This window comes from Oenanthe melanoleuca, chromosome 1, assembly GCF_029582105.1.
Source record: "Oenanthe melanoleuca isolate GR-GAL-2019-014 chromosome 1, OMel1.0, whole genome shotgun sequence".
NCBI classification, from domain to species: domain Eukaryota; kingdom Metazoa; phylum Chordata; class Aves; order Passeriformes; family Muscicapidae; genus Oenanthe; species Oenanthe melanoleuca.
Genome location: NC_079333.1, coordinates 48,998,707 through 49,021,506, shown reverse-complemented (window position 1 = coordinate 49,021,506; position 22,800 = coordinate 48,998,707). Strand labels below are relative to the sequence as shown.

The following is a 22,800-nucleotide window of genomic DNA, read 5'->3' as shown; positions in this document are numbered from 1 at the left end:
ACTGAACATGCTAGCAAGAGGAGTGCCTATGTTCAGCTCCCTATAAAAACATTTAAATATGTGTAAAACACCATTTGTAGTGAGGCATAGGCACTGGCATGTTGCATAGTGGGGCACTGGGGTCTAAGATTTTGCCATCAATACTCAAGGTAGTATTATTAGTGCATAATATTTTCAGGAATTTATTATTTACTCTCATGATTTCAGTATCATATTTTGACGACAAAATATTTGAGTACCAAATAGTCATCTTCAGATTAATATCCTTATCTTCAGTTCTTTAAGTGTCAAATAGCCATTCTAAAGTAGTTGTAGAGGAATCCTCTGTAGTCTATGAAGAAAGAATTGTATCTAAGGTGCAAAGTATCACATCTGTTTTAGGTCAAGATGAAATTAATTTCCCCAGGGACTTTTCTGTCCCTCCTCCTGAGCTGTAAGCAGAGCCTAAGTGAGTAGTTTAGATTAAACATCTATCTTGTACATTGCTGATCTGAGCAGGGCAGGGCAAGATTTATAAGGAGCAGCTGAGGCCATTTGGTTGATTCAGCTGGGATGAGAGAAGGCTGAGGGGTGAGCACATTGCTGAGCAGTGACCTCACCCCTCACTACACCTTCCTCCAGGGGGGCAGAGGAGGGGAAAGTGCTGATCTCCTCTCCGTGGTGACCAGAGACAGGACATGAGGAAAGGGAATGAAGTTGCATCAGGGGAAGGGCAGATTGAACGTCAGGAAAAGGGTCTTCATTAAAAGGATGGTCAATCACTGGATCATGATCCCAGAGAATTAGTTGTAGCACCAAACCTGTCAGACTTCAAGGAGCAACTGGATGACGCTCTTTAGTTTTAGGTAGTCCTGCAAGGAGCAGGAAGTTGGAATTGATGATCCTTATGGGTCCCTTCCAACTTGAGATATTCTATGATTCTCTGGTTTACTGTTAATTTCAAAAGGATCAGTGGTTTATCTGTTCCCTTCAGGTCTTCTTCTGCCATGACTTTGATTTGACTTTTATATTATTTTAAAATCTGTATATGTATGCCTTCACTTTTAACCATCCACTTTAACAATAGAGGCAGAAGTAGGCATACATTCAGTACATACTCTTTCAACTGTATTAAAATATCAGTGTTCTGCACACTAATATTGGCTGCTGTTGAATTAGAAGGATTTGCCCATAGGCTAACAATTTCCATTCCTTGCACAGTAAATATACCACAGGGTATTGCTATCCTGTGACAACAGTGTATCCTAATGACACCCTCTTATTTGCAGAGAATGGATATAGTGTTCTTTTAAGCCTCTGTTTTCTCTCATTATGTTTGTAATTTTTTCATAGCTGACAGTAAGGAAAAAATATCATAGAATGGAAGTTTTTTACTGGTAGGTATTAAAAAAATGCCAGCTGTTTTAGATATTTCCTGCTTTGTTTTGGCTCCCTCCTGAAGCCTGCGGCAGAAGCAGAAGGCAAAGATGCTTCTGAGCAACCATTTCTTTTATTTACCTTTTTACTACTGAGTGCTTTTCTGCTTTTTTATATTTAAAAATATATTTATCTTCTGAGTGCTTTTGATGTTTGTCTTGTCTGGTCCATAAGGATGCAGTCAGTTTTAAATGAGAGCTTTAAAATAAATTTAAAAATTCACAATCTTGGGAATTCATGCTAGAGGCACCAATGGTTTCTTATGTATTCTTGTTTACTTTTTTTGTTTTGTTTTCAATCTGGAGAAGCATTGGTTTGGGATTTGGAGTCCACAGATCTTAAAGGCACTCTCTGGTGGTGTTCAGAAATTAATTTGAGAGCCAAGCAAAGAAGAGCTATAGCAGTTCTTTTAAAAGGCCGTTCTTTCAGGCCAGATTTTTGCCACAAGCTGTTGCTTGCATAGTAGAATCTGACTTGCAACTGAGATTTCTTTATAGAAATGAAATAGTTATAGATTGCTACAGCTGGAAAGCTGCTTGTACAACAATGGCTAATTATAGTTGGGATAGGCCTGGAGTAAACTGTACCAGCAAAAAGTGCTATGGATAATAATCATATATAACAGCACTCTATAGTCATGTAAATTACCAAAACAGTGATGACAACTGTGGCATTGCTCTTGTCTCATATGTCACAGAATCATATCTCAGATATGATAAGATGATAAATTATACTAGCTGTTATCTTTAATACTGAATTTCCTCAAGTACAAAAATTTCTTGCCTTCAAGAAAGTAAATCTGTGCAAATCCTTCTGTAGCTGTGATTGTGATTAGGATTCAACATGTTTTGAACATTGCAACTTTCTGTTTATGATAATATCACAGCATAATCCCACTGACAAAATATTACTCAACAGAATTTTTGATATTGTTTTTCAATCAGTTTTATTTAATGAAAATGTTGAAAATACATTTGTTTAAATCACTGTTTAACGGACTTCTCTTTATGGGTTAGAAATATAAATTGGTGGTATTATGTAGACATACCAGCCTTTTCCTTTCCATCTGTGTAAGCACAGAATCACAGGATTTCATAAATTGGAACAGTAGATCTTCATGTTCCAGGAGAGGATATTAGTAGAATATGAATTAATGCAGTACAATATGAATTCAGTTCTATAACTGAAGTTTCTCAATATATAAAAAGCACTGTGTGGGTTTGAAATGCCCCATATGCCACTGTATCACTTCTGGCCCCAGTGATATTTAACATGGTTCATATGGAGAAGGTCAAAAAGCTAAAACCAGGCAGAGAGATTAAATATCATCAGCCAGATACTGAGGTTTGCAGAGGGTTAGCACTGATCTGTGATTATGGTGGGCCTTTTTACAAGCTATTTTAGTAGACCATTACTTACCCTGAAATTATATGACAGTGTGTTTCTGTAATTTTTTTTTATATCAAACAAAAGAAAATTAAGTGTAAAAGAAAATAAAAGGTCCTGTAACTGCTGTCTCAGCAAATGTGTGGTATAACAAAATAAATTTTTTTTTTTTTACTTTTCAATGTTCTTTAAAAACATGAAGATAATTTTTCATCATTTAAATTGTCCTTAGTATAAAAGGACTTAGTTTTCAAATGATTGATTTTTATAACCAGAGACTTAGAAATTTCAGGACAAATTTGGATGTAAGAATGGGGATTTGGTATAGTTTGTATTTTAAGAAAATACTAAAATATAAGTATGCACCTCATGAACATCACAAGGTAACTACAGCCATTGTTATATTATTCCTTTTTAATTATGTTTTGATTTATAGCATGGGGGTTGTTTGTTCAAGCTAACATTAATGAGAAATAATTTCATTGAAATAAGAGAAGACGCGCATGTTCTTGAGAATAATTTGAAAATTTTCTATGTAGAGTTCTTATCTCACCTCTGCTGCCCTTTCACAAAATACCCACATTGGAATTCAAATTATACTAACAAACTGCTTAATGCTTGTTTTAACTGTAGGAACAGGTACAGAAAGCCCAACCTGTGTATTAAACCAGCACTGAAATATTTTTGGGTAGTAGCTGTGAACACTAATTGTTGATGCATTCAGTTTCCTGGCTGTTCAAAACAGAAGCAAGTTTAGCAGAAGTCCTTTTTGTGCTTATTGCAGGACAAGAGGACAGGCTAGCTGACAGTTAGGAAAAGCATGGATGTTTTGATGGTTTATATCTCTGATGCAATATGTGCAGCCACTTTATTGCCATTCTGACCCTTGCTGTTACACTAAGGCTTGTGGTGGGGCTTGTTAGCTCAGTTTCAACACTGCACTGCTGCAATTACCTGGCTTCTAAGTCTATAAGTTCAGCTGCTTTTAAGTGGAAGAGGTTTTGCTGCCTGCAGAATTCCACGCAGGCATTTTCTCTCTGCTTTGTCCAGCTGAACAGTGATCTACAGTTTAATCAATTGATTTTGAGTAGTCACCTGATTTGTAATTGAATAATTGATTGTCGAGCACACTGGGGCCTTGGATAGTGATCTTCCAACTCTGAGTAGAAGTATCTTCATATCTGTATGGGCACATTTCTCCCTTCAAGACCAAGACTGCTTGTTAGAGCTGGAACAAAGTATGTGCCAGTCCCAAGAAGACTAGTGAACACTAGGTTTGGCTTCATTGACTCTTTCCCCACAAATTTGAAACTTGCACAGATACCATCATCCTAGCTTCTATCACATATATGGGTATCATGACAAATATAATTATGTGATCTTGTGATATATTTTCCTTCAAAATGCCTTTGCTTGAGAAAGACAATGAAGCTCTGCATATTGTTGTTACAGTATGTAAAGTGCTGTCTTTCCTCTGCAGTAATGAACAGGAAGAAAAACAAAGGGACATTGCATAGGAGCAGAGAGAATGACCCTCCAGCCTAGGGAAACACCATTCTTTCCCTAGAGATTTTTTTTTACACTCAGACTGATTTCTTAGAAGATCAAGATGAAGCTCTAGCTGCTTTCATGTAGATGGTGTATATATCCATGATGAGTACCACTTCAAAAATCTGCTGGCAGCATCTCCTGCAGGCATTTCTAGAGATCATGGACTCAAGAGCCAGGCTCTCCAGAGTGGAATACGTGCAAAGAGCTGTAACTACATCTACATGAAATGTTTTTCCCTTTTCTGATGGGAGTTCTTTAACTGATGAAAATGTCTCTGTAGCCAGTTATCATTCTCCTAGTGCCAATGTTTAGTATCCTGTTCATGTTCTGCAAATGACATCACTTAGGCAGCAGGAATCATAAGATGAAAATTGAGTTTGCAGAATAATTAGATGCTCTGCTGACCTGTGAACCTAGAAATATACTTGTTTTTTCCTTTCTCAGGTTTATTAATTCACAGTAGTAATCAGATATGCAAATATAGAAAGCATGCACATTTTTAGCAGTTAAAGCTTACAGGCAATGTGACATTTGCTGACTAACTTCACCCATTTTATTTCAGAGGAAGACACAGTGTTCCAGGAAATCTGAAGATGGTGAACCCTCAAAAACAATCAATTAAAAAGACTGTAGGAGTGAACCAGCTTCCACAACTAAAGCACTGATTTGATATTAATGCCAAGAACTTCCAGTCACTTTTAAAAAATTTAATTTGACTGAAAGTTTCTAAATTGAAAATGAAAGTATTTGTGTCTTATTGCAATGCCAGACACACATTGGAATGTCTTCTTGGCTGCCTTAGTGTAAGTGTTCTTCTGCCTAATGGAATTGCTCTTCTAGTTGCCATCTTTGTACTGGTGATCTCTGACCCTTCCATTCTGCTTCACATCAGTGATTCTGAGTGTGAGGGAATTGGAAGACTTGGAGAATTTTTAATGTCTTTAAACACTGTGTAGATCCTTGAACTATGCAGCCATGGAAAACAAACAAGCCTCTAGCATTTTTGACCTCTCAACCAAGAAGAAAAAGGCAGACTGATATAACCTGAAGTATTGTCTAAATATAAGTTTTTTTTAAAGCTGACTTGCCACTTGCCACAGATCTTGTGTTGACTACTGCTTTCTGTCTGCAAGGTTTAGAAGCACAGCACCATTTCCAGCTGCTTTAGGCACTAGTAATGGATAAGTAATGGATAGAAATGACAGAGAGACTGAGCACTTTTTATTAAGGGATCTTTCTTTTGAATACTATATATGTGCTATAAAAAACACATATCTTGATATTGGTATGCTGATCTTTGGAATTTGAACTCTCAGATGACCCTTGTATCCACAGTCTTGGGGTCATAAAAATCTGTCTTCTTCAGTGGCATTGATCCTTTAAGGGTCCAAAATAGTGCCAGTCCTAAAGTCATCTCTTCAGTGAAAGTAGAACTACTTTGTCTTTTCATTCTTAAGCATGCAATTATTGTTGCAGTTTTATTACCTACATTTTAGTCATTAAATTCAAGAAAACTTTTTCAAGTGGCAACAGGAAAACTGTTTTGGTAATGAAGCTTCAATCCTCTGGGTTACATCTTAAAAGCTCTTGGCAAGCAAATATGGTTGCTTGAACTGCCCTTTATTTTAAGAGCAGTCCTAACTCCTTATTACTGGCAGCATTAAAGTGACACTGTAATTAAACCCACAGTAGAAGACAAACCAGTGGTGTCATTCTAAAATGCAGAGACTAAAGACCTGCAACATTGTACAGCATATTCAGTATGGAAATCCCATTTTTTTCTCTTACATAGTATGAAATTTATTACAGATATTTGTCATGATACCATGATGCACATGGTATCATTCTTTCATAAGCAAGGTGGTCTTCCTGGCAAGTTTTTTCCTCACAGCATAGCACAGCTGGTTAGGTTAGCACTCTTCTGCTTGTGTTTTTCATGTGAAAAATTTCCAGATGTTCATTGTGCTGGCATTTGTCTATGTGGTGAAAGATAGGGGAAAAATCACCATAATGGTTCTATTGGCATAAAAGACAAGGGACATTTGCAGTACTCAGGAAGATCCAGTTCCTGGATTCATGCAGCAAACATTTCCTGCTGCTGTCTCTTAATCAAATATTAGTGCAGTCAAGTCTGGTCCGTGTAGCACCTCAGAATTACTGGAAACATGGCACAAATATGACAGAACATTTCTTCACAACAGGAGACTTGGATGCTTCCCTCAAGGATAGTCCTCACTGAGGACTTAAAAAGAGACTTTTTTTGAAGCCTTAAAAGAGACATTTATTGGTACAGGAATGACCTGAGAAAAGAGCAGACTATGTCGTATTTAGTCCCTGTTTTACCTTGCCAGGTAATTTGATTTGATCTGGGGTTCAAAATACAGTAGTATGATAATTAATTGCTAAAACATGTGGTGTTTAACCACATTCTAATTATATGTCCAGCTGTAATTTTTGTTGTGCAAAATTGTTATAGTTCTATAGTCATATTTTTGAATTACTTGGCATTTCATTTTCTTCCTGGTTTTCTGAAAATAAGGACAAACCTGATAATTATATTTGTTTAGTCCAATTTCTTTGCAACAGTGAAAAGAGAGTTTTTAGTTTCAAAAGTGTGCTCTCTTTGGTTCTAAATAAAACTTTTACACTCTCAGCTTTTCCAAAACATGTAGGAATTTTTTGTTTGATTTGGTGGATTTGGGTGAACGAGTGTTTTGAAATTGCTGGATTTATCTTGTGTGGGCTTTTCTTATTGTTGTGCTGTGAAATGAGGTTTGATGAAATTTGTGGCAATGAACAGTTAGATGGCTTTATATAATATTTTCTGTGTGAATATTTCAGCTCATTTAGGATTAATTAATCCTTCAAAGCACAGTATGCAGTATTATTTTAGGTCTAGAAGACAGAATTGAGCTAGGTTTATTTAAAGGGGAAATTGAGCTAGGTTTATTTAAAGGGGATATGGGAGTGTAGTGGTGTCTGATTTTCCCCTGATTTCACAACAGGGTGATCTTTTGTAGTGCTGCAAACCAAGATAAAGTCTGCCTGCTCTTAAGTCTCTGTGCATCATACATGACACTGAAAGAATCTGAAACCAAAAATGGGAAACTGAATAGCTCATAGTTGTGGTCAGTGATTGAATGGAGCTAAACATCAGAGGAAGACAGGATCAGGGGTGAAGGTTTGAGTCTGGCCAAACTTCTTCTTTCAGTGTAGAATGTACTTGGGATTCCAGATATACTGATTGTAGTTTGTAGGTGGCTTTAAGTGATGGACTGGGAAATTTGATATCCTAACTCAGCACTTAAGAGTATGCTTCCTTTACATGGTTACTCATGTAATTCTACTGATTTCAGATGACTCATGATTTTGAGGTAATTTTAACTATTTACCCTTAGTGTTTCTGGAAAATATAAATTTAAAATCTCAAATGCTGGTAAGCACACATTTCTTATTTAAAAAAAAATCTTTCTTTTTTTTCTTTTGAAGTCTCATGATTAAAGATGGTATTGAGTAATGATATTTGTTTTTAATTAATCAGTTTAGCATCAGTGTTCTCATCTATGATGCAAAAAAATTAAAATATTTATTGGACAGGAGTTGACTATGTGGCTGATTTTTATGTAATTATGCAGCATAACCACAGGCTGCAGAGAACTGGGGTGATGAGCTTCCTCATGTTCAAGATATCACTAATCATAATCAAGGTATTTTGTTGCATAAATACTTTGTTTAATGAGTTCTCTGTATTTAAACTGACTAGGTGGTACAGCTGACAGTTTCCCTGATTCCTATGATATTCCATCTCCACTGGTAAAGATGAAGTGCATAATTTAGTTTTAATACATTTCCAGTAGAGGAGGTTGCTGTGCAGCCCTTTTTACAAATATGATGCAGACACAGTAGCAAGAATTAATTAATGAATAAGGAAGCAAACCTCTGTGTTATTAAGCTTCTGCTGTTTTTGCCAGGCTGGTGTCAAACATAAACTGTACTTTGAACTAACTCTGATTGGAAGCAGATATAATGTGCATGGACTAAAATTGTAGCTAATTGCCACAGTTTTATCTCACAGGTGTCACACTAATGGCAGACAGCTCCAGACTGGATAATGAGGCTTTTCAAAGGTGGCAGTATTTTATTTATTTGGCAGATCAGTTTAACCCTCTCTTCCAAAAATACAAACATTGGATTTAGCTCTTTATAGGTTACATCTTAGAATCCAGTTTTCCTGCACTTCACTAATCTGTGCCATAAACTACCAATTAAGAACCATGTAGAGATCAAATGAGGCTCTCATGTCTGCAGGAGTAGCATGCAGTTGGGGCCAGGCTTTGCCCATGGTTCTGGGCACAACTCAGTGCACCACCCCACAGAAAGGCCTCTCACAGGCTCCATTCCTAGGCTGTAAAGTTCCTCTGCTCTGGTTCCCATGTAACTTCTCACCCCTCCCTTTGTTGCCTGGGAGAAGATGAATTTTGCTTCTGCAGCCCAACTGTAATTTGGGGAGAGCAGTATGTTTCTGGTGCTGAGAAGTGACACAAAAATAAATCCACCAGTGCTGGAGGGAAGCCAGCTGGTAAAACCATGATGTGTCTGAGTAAGTCTGACCTAAATCAAATGGGTTTTCTTTTGTCTTGCAATGAAGATGGATAATATTGGTGCTCTGTTGGTGCAGGAACAGCTGTGGCTGCTGCATCTTTCCAAAGAGACTTACCAGTAAAGACTGATGTCAGGGTATTTCCTAATGAACACAACCCAGTGTGACACAGCAGTGACACCAGTTGCTGTGGTAGTCTTGTCACAGGGAAAAATGTCAGCTCTGAAAAGAGAAGGACCCCATCTGAGATCCAGGACAGGCCTCATTCCCTCACCACCCTACAACAGGCACTTCCTCCTGCATCTGTCTGATCCCTTCACACAACAAGCAAGTGTCCTGTGGGGAATCTGCTCAGGAATGATGTGGTATAACAGAGCAATGCAGACTGCAGATCAGAAAAATTAGGCACAGCTGAAGGGTTATTCTGGGGGAAGGATGAACCAACAAGGCTTTGCACTCTTGACATGTCCTGTGCTGATTAGGAATAGGATACTGAGAAATCTTAAAAAAAGATGAAAAGAAGAAAAATTAACCTGGGAATAATCTGTCCCAGTTTGCAGCTTAAAAGTCATACATCTAAGTCTGAACTAATCACTGTATACTCAATGAGTAGTCAATGAGAAAAAAAACAAACAGACACCTTCAGCTTCTCTCATTCTAACAGAGATACTTAAAATGGATCAGATGACACATCAGCTGGATTTCTTTCCCCTGACTAGAAAGAGAATATAGAATGACAAACTCAGGATAACCTGTCCAGCATGTAGAAAGGTAAGCTGAATCCTGTTCTTGTAAATTTCTTTATTTTTCTTGATCTGGCTAGGGACAGATGAGTAGAGGGTCTCAGCCAAGAAGTAATACTGAGCTGCAATTTGACTCTTCTTTGGGCTGATCTTTTTCTCTTGCAGCAGCCCAGCACTCAACAAAGGACCTGTTCTCTAGGCATTGAATTTACAAGGCCACAGATCTATTCTCATGTTGCATCAGTACTTACAAGGACAAATTACCTTTCTTTTTTTTCTTCCCTTTGAGTACATTTGGCAAGCTCCAAGTCCTTTTGAAATCAAACCAACAAGCTGCTGCATTATGCTAAAAAACCCTCCCTAAAGCCTGTAGACCTCCAATATACAGGTAGGAAAATACAGCCCATAGATCAATCTGCTACAGACTTTAGAAGAAAAATTGATGCAATTGTGATAGGAATCAATAAACCAGAGATCAATTCCTTTTTGTGTGTTCCTGTCTCTTGAAAAGCTGAGCTAAGGATTTACTGATGACAAATCAAATTATTGCCTGGGCAAATATGTTCTTGGAGGATTAAAATAGTTTGCAATTCCTGCCAGGTCTGCAATGGCTGACAGCATAATTTCATTAGTATAATATATTCCTAGGGCAAGAATAATTTGTCCAAATACTTAAAATGTTTGGATGAAATCATCTACCTTGCCTTAGGCTGCCCATCAGAAAGCACTTATCAGGCCAGACCTTCAGTTTCATTGACACCTGTGCAGTGAGGATGGACACTGCTCCTGTGCCATGGTTCAGAGAGGTGTGAGAGCTCTGTGTCCTTCAGGAGAGGGAGAGGGAGAGGGAGAGGGAGAGGGAGAGGGAGAGGGAGAGGGAGAGGGAGAGGGAGAGGGAGAGGGAGAGGGAGAGGGAGAGGGAGAGGGAGAGGTTCTGCTGTGTTCATCCTGCTTTGGCCAATAATGTATCAATACCTCCAGTGGCTGGTGTTTCTGGGTGTACCTACAGATATGCTGAACTGGAAAAATAATAGGAATTCATCGCAAAAAAAAAAAGCTTGAAGAGACAGAGGAAATATCTTGTTCCATCTTAATCAAAATTAGAAAACAACAAACTATAAAGCCACACTCAGTGTCTTGGCTCTGTGTTGATGCTTCAGTCATTGCAGGCAGGTGTCCTGCCCCAGCCTGGGCTGTCCCTGTCCCCAGGGAGATGCCCCTGGTGCTCCATCCCCAGTTTGTACTGCTCCTGGTGAGGGCAGTGAGATGGTCCCTGCCCTGCCCTGCCCTGCCTGCCCAGGAATCCCGTGCAGCTCCCAGTCCCCAGTTTCAGGGGTCACTGGCTGCTGCCCATCCTGTCAGATTTGCACTCTTGGGTGGTGCTGACATAAATAACAATTCGCTGACTGCAGGAGTGATTTACTTTAAGCACTTTAGCACCTGCTGTTGCTCATTATGGGATTATCATGCCCCAGATTGTTCCTGGCAGTCTGGGGTTTACAGTGTTAGCACATGGCACGTGTGTAAGAGTTACCTTACAGGGGTGGTGGGTTCATGCACTTGCTCTGTCCTCTCCACGACCCTGCTTCATGCTAAGATCTCTCATGTAACTGGAAGCCACATGTTTTAGACATGTGACAATCAGAAAAAAAATCAACAATTAAATCAACATGAAGGCTTTTAATGGTAGATATCAGCATTTGACAGTATTTCATGGTTCAGGATAGCAGCACATTCTCCTCCATTGACTCATTTTGTCACTATGTGGATATCATTGCAATTAGCCTTTCCTGAGAAGGAGAAGAAGGATACAAAGATGGAGCTTGTGCTAGGGGTTCTGCAGACATCTGGCATTTCACACTGTTCCCCTGGGCTAGCATTCAGTGGGGGAAGTTATAATAGTTTTTAGGGCACAAATTCCAAAACTCTTGGCAAAAATAGCTCTCTCACTCCTCCTGGTAATCTCCCCTGCCTACTTAATTGCTTAAACTGCTGGTTCTTCTGTTTTCTGATGTCTGCAGCACATCCCTTCTCACTGCAGCATTTCACAGGGCTGCAGACTTAAAGCTTCAACTTGTTTTGTTAAAGTTGGTCACCTGCAGCCTGAGCCATAGAAGAGTTCAATTATTATTTTATGGCCTGGTAGCCATCTGTTTACTAGTGCCAGCACTAGCCACAGTAGTGCCTGCTATGTCCTCTCTGAACTGTCTTTCCTGTCTCCTCTCACCATCAAAACTTTCACTGGAAATTACTTGAATTGTACTGCTTAGGATGGCTCTATGGACAACTATCACTTAGGAGCAGTGCCTATGGCATTTCTAAGTAGGAAAGATGTGCCCAAAGTCTGTGCCCAAAGATAGAGAAAATGGGAAAAAGAACATGCTAACACTACAGAGAGCAAAGCACCCTGCAGCTTTCTCAGCCAGTGCTCTGATGAGGTGCAACAACAAAAGAACCCCACCAAAACAAAAAAAATCCCCAACCCAAAATGACCCCTCCTAAAATCTTAATAACAGGTTTATACAGTGAAAGACAGAACTGGGTCATACAAGTTTAGAGTTGTTTTGAGGAAAAGTTCATCATGACTATAAAAACATTGTAGAATCAAAATTCATATAAACTTCAAATTTAAATAAGCATTGGTACAAAGCAGGGAAAAGGAGGAAGGTTACCCTATAAAAGCCTTTGAAAGTTTACTTAAGAAATACTTTCAAGGAACTATTTTAAATCTAAAATAGTACTCAGAGGCAAGGAAGATAACTTCTGCTACAGAACAAAAAAAGTTTGCTGAGGCCATAATTTCTTTACTTTCAAAAATAAAGTTTAACAAGTGTAATGGACTGGTAATGCTCCTATATAGAGAAAAAAGAGATATTCTAAAGTAAACTTGCATGCTTTTGGCATTCTTAAGAGCTGTGGAGTGTAAGCATAGCTGAGTTACTTGCCTGGTGTGAAAATGGCCTAAGAGCATCTAGTAGATTTCTGGACACCTAAAAAGAAATGGTCCAGATAATATAAAATGTATTTCATTCTAAGAATCAGGTTTTCAAAGGACTTTACAGAGGAAAATCAAGGAGGGCCTGAATTATATAGGACTGACAAGTTATTTTCTAGAAGGGGAATGTGCTGCTGAGGCTGTGTGTTGAATGGGAAAAGTTAAAAATTGTAGGATGAGATTTTCAGTACTCAGATGCTGAATGGGGGAAGCCTAAGCCAGCCAGCCAGTAGTCCAGAATGATGAGCAGGAATGGTGGAGAACTCCTGTCAACTCTGCTTTGTCTTATCCAGCCCAAGTGGGGAGAGCTTCCATTTCAATTATTGGCCATTTCATGATGAAATGCAACTTAACCAGAAAATTCTGCACTGTGCTTGATTTCAGGATGCTTAAATGTCCTTGGAACAGCTTAGCCTTTGGAGGGTTTCTTGTTACTGGAGTTTTCTACAGAGCAGAAATGAATTCATCACTGGTGTCATTCTATGTACATTGCAACACACGTGCTTTTCTCAGTCATTCAGAATTCTCTGGTGTTTGACAAACAGAAAACACTCTGCTGAAATAAAATAAATAAATAAACTAGGTTATTCATTGCCTTATTTTTTTAAATACCATTTCACATTTTGAAATGTATGTATATAAAAATACTGAGAGTAATCTTAATCAAGGGAAAGAAAAAGGTTTCCTTAATAAGGAATGCTGAAGAGATTTTGTGTAGTCTTTTCACCCACTCAAATCAACAGGCAAATCAACATTTCGATTATGCACATCTCTGGGAGCAATGCTGTTCCCAGTTTAGTTATTTCTCTTTGCTGTTGCCCAAGAATCTTTATTTTAAATATAACAGGTCAGTCTCCCTCTTCTATTTCTTCATTGACCTTAAATACAACTGATATTTAGGAGCCTGAAGTTTTGATTTTGACAATTTTAACAAAGCAGTGATATCAAAAGTCTTTTGTCTATGAGCTGATTAGTCAGGCTGGTATCTCTTGATAAGTTCAGGCTTTTTCAGTGTGTGTAGAAATGCCAGAATATTTTCTCTCCAGGTATGACACTGTTATCAAATAAGCATTTTCTATTTTTATACATATTGTCCTGCATTTTTAAACCTGTGCTGGAAGCATTAAAGGTGACAATATCTAAAGTTATTTTGTGGCATCTGACCCTTAACTGGGTGGTGGAAACACAAACCAGAGAAATGAAAATAGTTTTCAAGAAAAACTCCTTGATTTTTCTGATAGAAAAGCTAGGAAATTGAATTTGTTCTAGACAACATGTGCATGCAGCTTTTCTGGAATAAAGACATTTTTTGATATCAGAAAAAAATTAATTAAATAAAAAATACACTACTAGATATTAATGTTTATTTTTCCAAAATATGTATTTTATTTTCTACTAAAAAATGGACACATCTGTGGGAAGTATTTCATACCAAAGGTTTTTAATGACTTTTAGTGACTCATATTTATGAGTCTCTTATTTTGTCTTTGAATTTTCAGGTAGAAGGCACAATTCCAGCTGCTGGAAGCTGTGGTTTTAGCATGGAGGAATCCAGATTTTGCTTTCTAGGATTATCTATAGCCATCACTATTACCAGTGGAATCATGCTTGGTAGGGAGTGAATGTACAGCCTGTCTGCCCACTTGGAGGACATGTGCATTCCATGAGAAAACTTGAAGCTAGTGCAAGACAATCCACAAAAATCTGCAGTTCCTGTAGTTTTATTCTCAGGTGACAGTTACCTAAGTAAAAAAGGATTTTCTTGGGTTCATAAAAAGAGGGGTTTTATTCTTGTTTCTGTATTGTACCTTTAACTATTAGGTGCCTTCTCCAGGCTGGTGGGTAGAAATTGCAGGCAAGCTGCACAGCTCCGTGGATGACATCCCATTCATCTGGGCTGGGCTCTTGGGAAAACATTTTTAAAAGGAGAAGTGGTTGAACTAAAAATAGATGATCACTTCTAAATGTGCTTTCTAAGGGCCATTAAGTAATCAAATGTGCTCCTTTGATTGTGAGGAAAGCTCAGTAAACTAACACAGTGCTGGGTCAGCACACAGGAGGGAGCCTTGCATGGCTGGGTGGAAAGCTCCCAGTGATGGCCATGACCTGTGCTCTTCAGGATAAAGCATTTCACTAGGTGAATATTGAACAGCCCTTGCTTTGGTCTACACCACCTGCCAAGGTGCCCCTGCAGGTCCTGACCCAGCCTAGGTGTCTGTAATTCAGATGTGAGGCAGCAAGGCAATGCAGTATGGGGAGGCACTTACCTTTAAGGCTTCATTTTATTTAGCCAGTTCTGAATATGGAATGGTGTTATAATTAGGACACTCGGCTGGGCTGTAGGAGATGATGATGATACAGTGACTCAATTTCTCACTTGTCTGTGGGATAACAACTGTTTCCTGTGGGCGTTGTAGGCACTATAATTCTGTCATGTTCTAGAGGTGTTTCCACCTCAGCATGACAGGCATTACCAGTTAAATCCTGCAAGAGTCCTCTAACTCAGAAAAATGAAACAAGAAAATTGAATGAATGGTGGAAACTGTGCTTGCTTATATTTTTCATATACCAAAAAATGGGATTATTTGGGTTTATTGGCTGGCCATCCAGAAAGATGTAATATCCAGATTTCTGCAGTGCCTAGTTTCCTGCAGGCTGCTCAGGTCATGGTCTGCATCTGCAGCACAGCAGAGCCCTGATCCTGATTCTTTGTGACAGCCACTTCCACCAGTCTAGACCAAGTGTGAGAAATCATGGCGAGTTAATAATGTTTCTCATTCTCCCTTCCTGAAGGCTAAATATCTTCTCTGTAGGGACAAGGATCCTCCAAAGGGTAAAACAGAGCAGTCCAAATTTGCAGGCAAAAGGACAGCCACAAGTAGAAATCCACAGTCTCTCTTGCAGAGTGCCTTGGGCATTACTTTGAATTTATGGTTTCAAAATCTGTCACGTTCTTCTTCAGAAACTGATGCAGGAAAGGGTCCTTTAATCTTCCTTTCTTTACTGGCATGAGAACTGGACAAAATCTGCTATTTTGTCCTAGCTGAGATTGGTACAGAACATCCCTTATGACTGAATCATTGCCAAACACCCTTGGTTTAGAGACATGAGCCTGAATGAAACTGTCAACTGTACTGGGAATATTTTCAGTTCCCTCCTCATCTCTGGCTCCCCTGCTCTGACTTTCTCCATACATTTTCAAGGGAAGAGATAGGATATTTGACTCAGATTTTGGATTTTTTCCCAGTAGATATAGAGATGGAAACCTCTTCTTGCTGCCCAAAGTGAGAGAAACGCACACAAAAAATATGGAGAACATTTGTACGTTAAAACTGATTGGGAGCAAATGGAAAATGGTAATAATAATAATAATATGAAAACTGACTTCAATCTGTTTTTTCACTTCAATAACTTTCAAAGTGTGAGTTTATGGCTTGTAACTTAGCTGTAGCTGATTTCAGTTTGAATTCTTCAGGCTTTTCAATCTAAGCTCAGAGATCCACCCACAAGAAACAGCTTGCAGACTCAGACCTTTAGCTGGAAGAGTTGGCTGACTTATGTCAATCAGCCTGCCAGTATATTCTCTCCCTACTCTCTTCTTAAAATAGCAGTGCTAGTTGAAAATTTGGTTTTGTGGGGGTGGGGAGGTGAGAGGAGTAATAAAATTAATTCATAAGCCTGGCTGTGCATCATGAAATATACCTATTGATTCCTACATGTATTAGCCATTCAGATGTGGTTTATGGCTCCAGAGTTCACAGTAATGCCATTCAAAGGGATTTTGACATTTAAAGGTCAAGTAGTACCTCACTCATTGGGAGAGCATAATCCAACAAAAAAAGAAAAAAATTAAAGTGAGCCTCAGAAAGAAGAATTAAGAGAACAATTATGTGATAGATTACCATTTTGCTTGCAAGTGGTTTTGAAGATCAGTCAGTAGTTTCCCTTGCCATTCACTGTGAAATATAGTTCTGAAAAGTGTATGTGAAAAAAGCCTCTGGCATAAAAATGGCTACAGTGCCTCTCTGCTAGAGATCAAATAGCCAAGGTGCTTTGAAAAGCAGAGGAAATAACAAAAAATTATATGACAAAGTTCTGCTTTCTGCCTTCTGCTTCCTTCTTCAAAGAGCTGGAAACTGAACTAGCCTTGCCTGTGGTCCATGCTTTCCTCCCTTTCTTTGCTTCTTTTTTTCTTTTTTTTTATCTTTGAAACTTTTTTCCACCAGAAAAAATTGGTAGGTTTAGGAAAATATAGTTATTAAGGAAGGAGAACCAACTGAGTTGTAAAGACCCTCTTACTCATCTTAAAAGTCACTGAGTCGTGCTGGCAGAGGGCACACACTGCTGCTGTTTGCACAACCTAAGGGCAAGATACACTTTTTTTAAGCTCTTGTTGTTACAACACTTTTATAATAGGCACAGTCAGAGCAAAAACCTTCAGGAAAAAATGTAAACATTTTTATAAATTTGTTCTGTTGCATAAGAACTGAAAGGTGAAACCAACATTTTCTCCATTCCAAAGCAAAAATAGACCAGAAGAACAAAGAGCATATTAAACTCTCAACTTTCCTTCAACTCTCTTTAAGATTAACACAGAAATTTGATTTTGCAGCTGGACACTCTCCATGTCTGTAAATCACTGTTTATTGTCTACTCTTCCACACCATCCAGCTCACCTGAGAATCTGCCTTTGGTGTGTGCTGTTGTAATGAGCCTTTAAGGCGGATTTTTAAAAGGCTGACATTCAGCTAGATGGGAAATAAATACCACATGACTGTAATGATAGCACACACTTTTTCTCCCCCAGCTTTGGAAGGATGAAAGCACAGGCCTGTTTTCTTTCAAGGCATTTTCAAACTTCCAGTAATGAGTTAGCAGGAATGTTTTGTTGGAAACTAAACACCATGACTGCCACTGCAGAGTTCCCTTCAGAACTGCCGTGCACATCAGTCTGGCTGGTTTGAAACTACCATGTGTTGGCAGGGAAAAGATGCAGCACAATTAAATCACTTCCAGTATTCAGGATTTCTGGGAAAAAAACCCCAAAACCAACACAGTGAAAGGTCTCCCACTATCAGATTATGATTTGTCGCTGCCGTATGGAGTGCTTAAAATGAAGGTTAAAGAATTTTCAAACTCATCATTTATTTGGCTGTTCTTTTCATCAAGTTTCTGAATGCTGGTTTTACAATCTCATAATTTAATAATGAAAAGAGTAAAGAGCAACTATTTCATATGAGTGTCTGTAAAGGACATAGAAAACTAAGCAATATATTTAAGTTGACTTAACTTGAAAAATTTAGCTGGATCATACTGGTGTGTTGTAATGTGAAACTTCTATGAACATTCATTTTCAAGGAATGCAAGAGTTTTGCCTCTGAACTTCTCCACTGTGGTACAAAACAAGGACACATGTAGTGAAATGGGATTATTTTCCTTGGAAAGGACTTGAGCTGCCTTCTCCCTGCCAGAAGAAGCCAAGGTGGTCAGTGTTGTTAATTCATTAAGCAGCTACTGCAGCACAGCTTGCTTTCAAGGAGAATATAAACTCCTCTGATTATTTTAACTATAAATAAATAAAGTTATTAGTATTCCAACTCTGAACAAATGAAGGTATTACTATGAAGTTATTACTTTGATCTCCTGAAGCATATAAAGAGAGGGGAAATGTTGTTTTAGTAATTCTTCAAGTATTATCTGGTTATTCAAAGTATATCCAAAATAGAATTATTTCAGGCACTCAGAACTCATTCTAGATATTTTACAGCATAGTACAGCCTGCCTAAAACTATTTCCCTTAATATTCATTTTCATATATATATAATAATCATATTTTTATAAGAAGGCAGTCTAAGAGAGAGAGTTGGGGTTGTTCAGCATGGGCAAAAGAAGTCTCTGGGGAGACATTATAGCAGCCTTCCAGAGCATAAAAGCCACCTGCAAGAAAGCAGGTGAGGGACTTTTCACAAGTGAATGTAATGGTAGAAGAGAAAAGGTAATGGTTTTAAGCTGTCAGAGTAGATTTAGGTATTAGGAGGAAATTTTTTACTGCGAGGGTGATGAGACACTGGCATTGGTTGCACACAGAAGCTGTGGGTGCCCCATCCCTGGAGGTCTTCAGCCCAGGCTGGATGGGGCTTTGACCAATCTGGTCTAGAGAAGCTGTCCTTGCCTGTGGCAGGGGCATTGGAACAAGATGATCTTTAAGGATCCTTCCAACCCAAGCCACTCTAGGATTCTATGACTCCATGGTCTTGGCAGGTGTACAGCCTGTCCCTCATCAGGGGTAGTTTTTCTTAATCTTATGATAGCCTGGGTCACTGTTCTTCTGAGTGCTGTTTGTGTGGCTGTACAAGTCATTACAATGGCACCAAGTTTATGTAGATCTGTCATAGATGCTGTCTGGGACCAAGTCCCTTGGCACCCTGCTGTGAGCTACCTGGAAGCATTCCCACAAGAAGCTCTGACAGTTTTATATTTATGTTGTGCAGTGCTTTGGTCTCCAGAAAGCAGGGCCAGACTTCTGTCCCAGGATTATGTATCACCTTCTCTAATGAGCTGGAAAACACACCAGAGTACAGAGCACAGAAACTCAGTAGGAATGACCAACAACAGCCACTGAGGGAGAATTTTCACTCCTCACAGCTGCCAGAGGGGCTTTGTGCCAAGAGAGGCAATGCAGGACTGCAGCAAGCCACTAGCAATACCCTTGCCAAGGAAATGTTGATAGCTTGCTCTGCTACTTCACCACTCTCAAGCCAGATTTGACTTAAGTGACCTTTAGGTGTCCATTCACAAACAAAAAGAAAAAATAAAATGTAAAGATGCTTTGAGCATGGGTTTGGCTTTCAGTCATCCTGAGGATCTTGCTGGGTTGGTTTACAGGCAGTATGTGACTCATTTTTTTTACACAGTTGCCCATTTTCCCCTTCCCATCAGGTCAGCCAGTCTGCAGCTCAGCTCCATGGAGATACAGAAAAAGAAGTGTTGCAGTTAAAAAGACCATAAATTACTCGTTTCTCTGATGGTGGGTGAGTGCAGTTGCACTAGTTTTTCATGCCAGCATCCCACTTTCCTTAGTGACTGTCTTAGCTTCAGCCCTCACCACTGTCTTTCAGAGAGTTTTTAAAGCAAGCAGAAGTACCAAGCAGAACCTTGTCATTTTTCCATATTTGCAAATTGAGCTTTGCTAAGACAGGTTTTCATGAGTGAAATCACTTTGTGCATGCAGGAGGATACAGTTGTCAGGGATGACAAAATCTGACTGATCAGGACTCTTTTTTTTTTTTTTTTTAATGCTGTTACATGAAATCATGTTCTTAGTATTACTTCAGTGAGCTCCAGCAATCTCAGAGAGACTTAGACAATCTGTTGGGGAGGTGTTTAGTGTGGGTTTTTTTTTCCTCATTATCCAATTATAAGCCTATAGGAGTCATGACCCCTCCTTAAATCGAGAAAATGTTCTTAAGATCCCCTCTCAAGACCAAGAAAGCAAGAGAATTGCTCCTAGAAAATGATACCATTTCTGAGGCAAGTGCATTTTCACTGACATTTCCCTCTCACCTTTGAGAAAACTCAGTTGGGTGCCTGAAATTAACAATCTTGAATGTGTGTAAGGATGTGTGGAATGAAAAATTATATGGCAGGTAAATGACTCAGGGAAAGTGAAGGCCATCTAGCTAACTGGAAGGGAAAGGCAATTGTCCATTAGATCCAGCTTCCATCTATCAATCACAGCCCAGATGTCCACAGTCAGGACAGCCACAGGAATGGACTCCTACAACTCAGGGGCTCTTAGGGGAAGGTGGGATGATGCTCTGTACAGGTTAGACCATCCCCACCAGAGTTCCTTCCTTGCTGTGGTAGTTGCAAGATGGACCACATTATTCCTAGCATAGTGTATAGTTTGTTCTGGTTTACTTGACAACAGGAAATCAGTAACAGTGAAATAACAAACAAAACCTAACCAAAGCATGCAGTCTCTGTCCTGAGGCTTGATTTAGGCACAAACATGTAAGCATTAATAAAAGGTTACAAGATCACTTATTTCTGCTTGTTCTGGTGCTGCCAACTTGTCATTTGAAAATGCCTCAGCACTTTCTTTCAAGGACCTTCCTCATCCTTTGTTCTCCTCAAGGAATTTATCTATTACCACACTTTAAAGATATATATAGAGATATAAAGATACCTTAAACTAAATATTTTAATGTTCCCATTTATTGTTTTGAAACACTGCAGAGTAGTTTGAAATATGCATCTTTATATAGAGCGAGTTTATCAGGGTAAAGCAAATTTTGAAATTTGTGACATTAAATTCCTAACATGGCATATAAATATGTTATGTTAAATGTCTGGTTATCTGGTTGGGGTAAAATGTGATTTTTTTTTTTTCAACTCAGTTTATAAATGGCCAATATAACTATAAGCAACATAAACTGAGACCCAGATTAAAAAATGGCTACTATGTGTCTAATTTAAACTTAAGTGTAAATTGCTATTCAGGTGCCTTTTTTCAGTTGAAGTTTATCTGATTTAAGGAGCTCAGGACTTGCCTCTTTACATCTTTCAATGTATTGAGTGAGAATCAAGTGTGTGGGTTTCCATCACCCTGATTACCCTTGCCATCAGCAGGAGAAACTGTGCTGCAAGTAATAATAGCAGTAATAAGATAATTTCCTTTTATTTTTTTATTCCAGGCAGAAGAGTGTCAGTTTCCAGAGAAGAATAATTCTTGCAAATAAGAAGATTAAAGGCTGTTAAGACTACCATAATTTGTAGTCCATGGAGAACCTAAAAGCAAAATATGTTACCAGTAATACCTGCATAATCATGATAAAGATACCAGGAACTTTTTTTCCTGAAATGGTTGTGGCTGTCTATGCCTTCAGGCTGTAAATAAAGCTGTCTCATGAAGAAGAGATATCAGGCTCATAAGTAAGAATGTCTGCTTTCAGTATGAAAATGTTTGATCTAAGAAGCGTGAAGCTTGAAAAAAAGAATTGAGAAGTTTGTTCAGCCCTACATTTCCTCCTAAAATAAAATCTTTACACTGATGCTCTGTCAAAGCAAAATGGTGGGTCTGAAGATGAACCAAAGTACTGTGTGAATTACTGACCTTCTGTTTCTTGAAAATAATTCTCTAACCAAGGGTTATTTGTAAGGATCACCAGTTGCATTCAGACATTCCTCTGTGGTTAGCAGAATGCAGCCTTGCAGGTTTGCAATGCCTCCAAGAACCATAGAACCATAGAATGATGCAACTTTTTAGGCTGGACAAGATCTTTGTTAACCCAGCACTACCAAGACAACCACTAAACTATGTCCCTCAGTTTCACATCTACATGTCTTTTAAATACCTGCAGGAATGGTGGCTCAACCACTTCCATGGGCAGCCTGTCCCTGTGCTTGACAAGCCCTTCAGGGAAGAAATTTTTTCCATCTGAAGGAAAATATCCTTTAATTTGTTTTAACTTATTTTTTTAATCTATAAAAAGTTCAGTTAGTTTAGGGTTGAATATAGGTTGACTTACGAATTTTTAAGAGCCTCAGAAACCTCAAAAACTCAAAGAAAAAAAAACCAAACAGATAAAACCCCCAAAAAAACCCCCACAAAAAAATTAACCAAGCAAACAACCAAAAAATCCAAAACAAAATAAAAAAACCCAACCAAATACAAATTTGAACTTCTGAAATAGAAAACATCCAGGCACCAGCACAGGCTGGGGACCAATAGCTGAAAAACAGCTTTCCAGAGAAGGACGTGGTGACTTTAGTGGACAAGATGATCAAGAGCCAAGTGAAACTCCTGTGTCAAAGAAGGCCAGCTCTAACTGTCCCATTTATCTGACTAGCTTCTGTTCTGGACTTGCTCTTCAACTTCTTTAAATTAGTAGTGGGATAGTACCATTTGATTACAAACCTGTATGATTACAGTGCAGGCAGATTATCCAGGCTTTTTTCTTCCCTTTTCCTTTGAATGCTGAAGACTTTCACACACCAGTTACTTGTGTGAAGATTCTGACATTTCTGTGAGCTGATCAGAATATGCATAAGAAGACTCAGAGGATTTTCTTCCCTTTACAAAAGTTTAAGTGACACAGTCACATTGG

General features: G+C 38.7%; 1 protein-coding gene across 1 annotated transcript in view; it reads left to right on the top strand.

Moving 5' to 3' along the window:
- CCDC169 (coiled-coil domain containing 169) overlaps positions 1-21,991 on the top strand; it is a 43,609-nt gene extending 21,618 nt beyond the window's left edge. The window contains 1 exon segment of the mRNA XM_056491648.1: positions 21,388-21,991. Within this exon segment, the coding sequence (XP_056347623.1) occupies positions 21,388-21,432 (45 nt within the window). The 3' untranslated portion in view covers positions 21,433-21,991.
- The last annotated feature ends 809 nt before the right edge of the window (positions 21,992-22,800 follow it).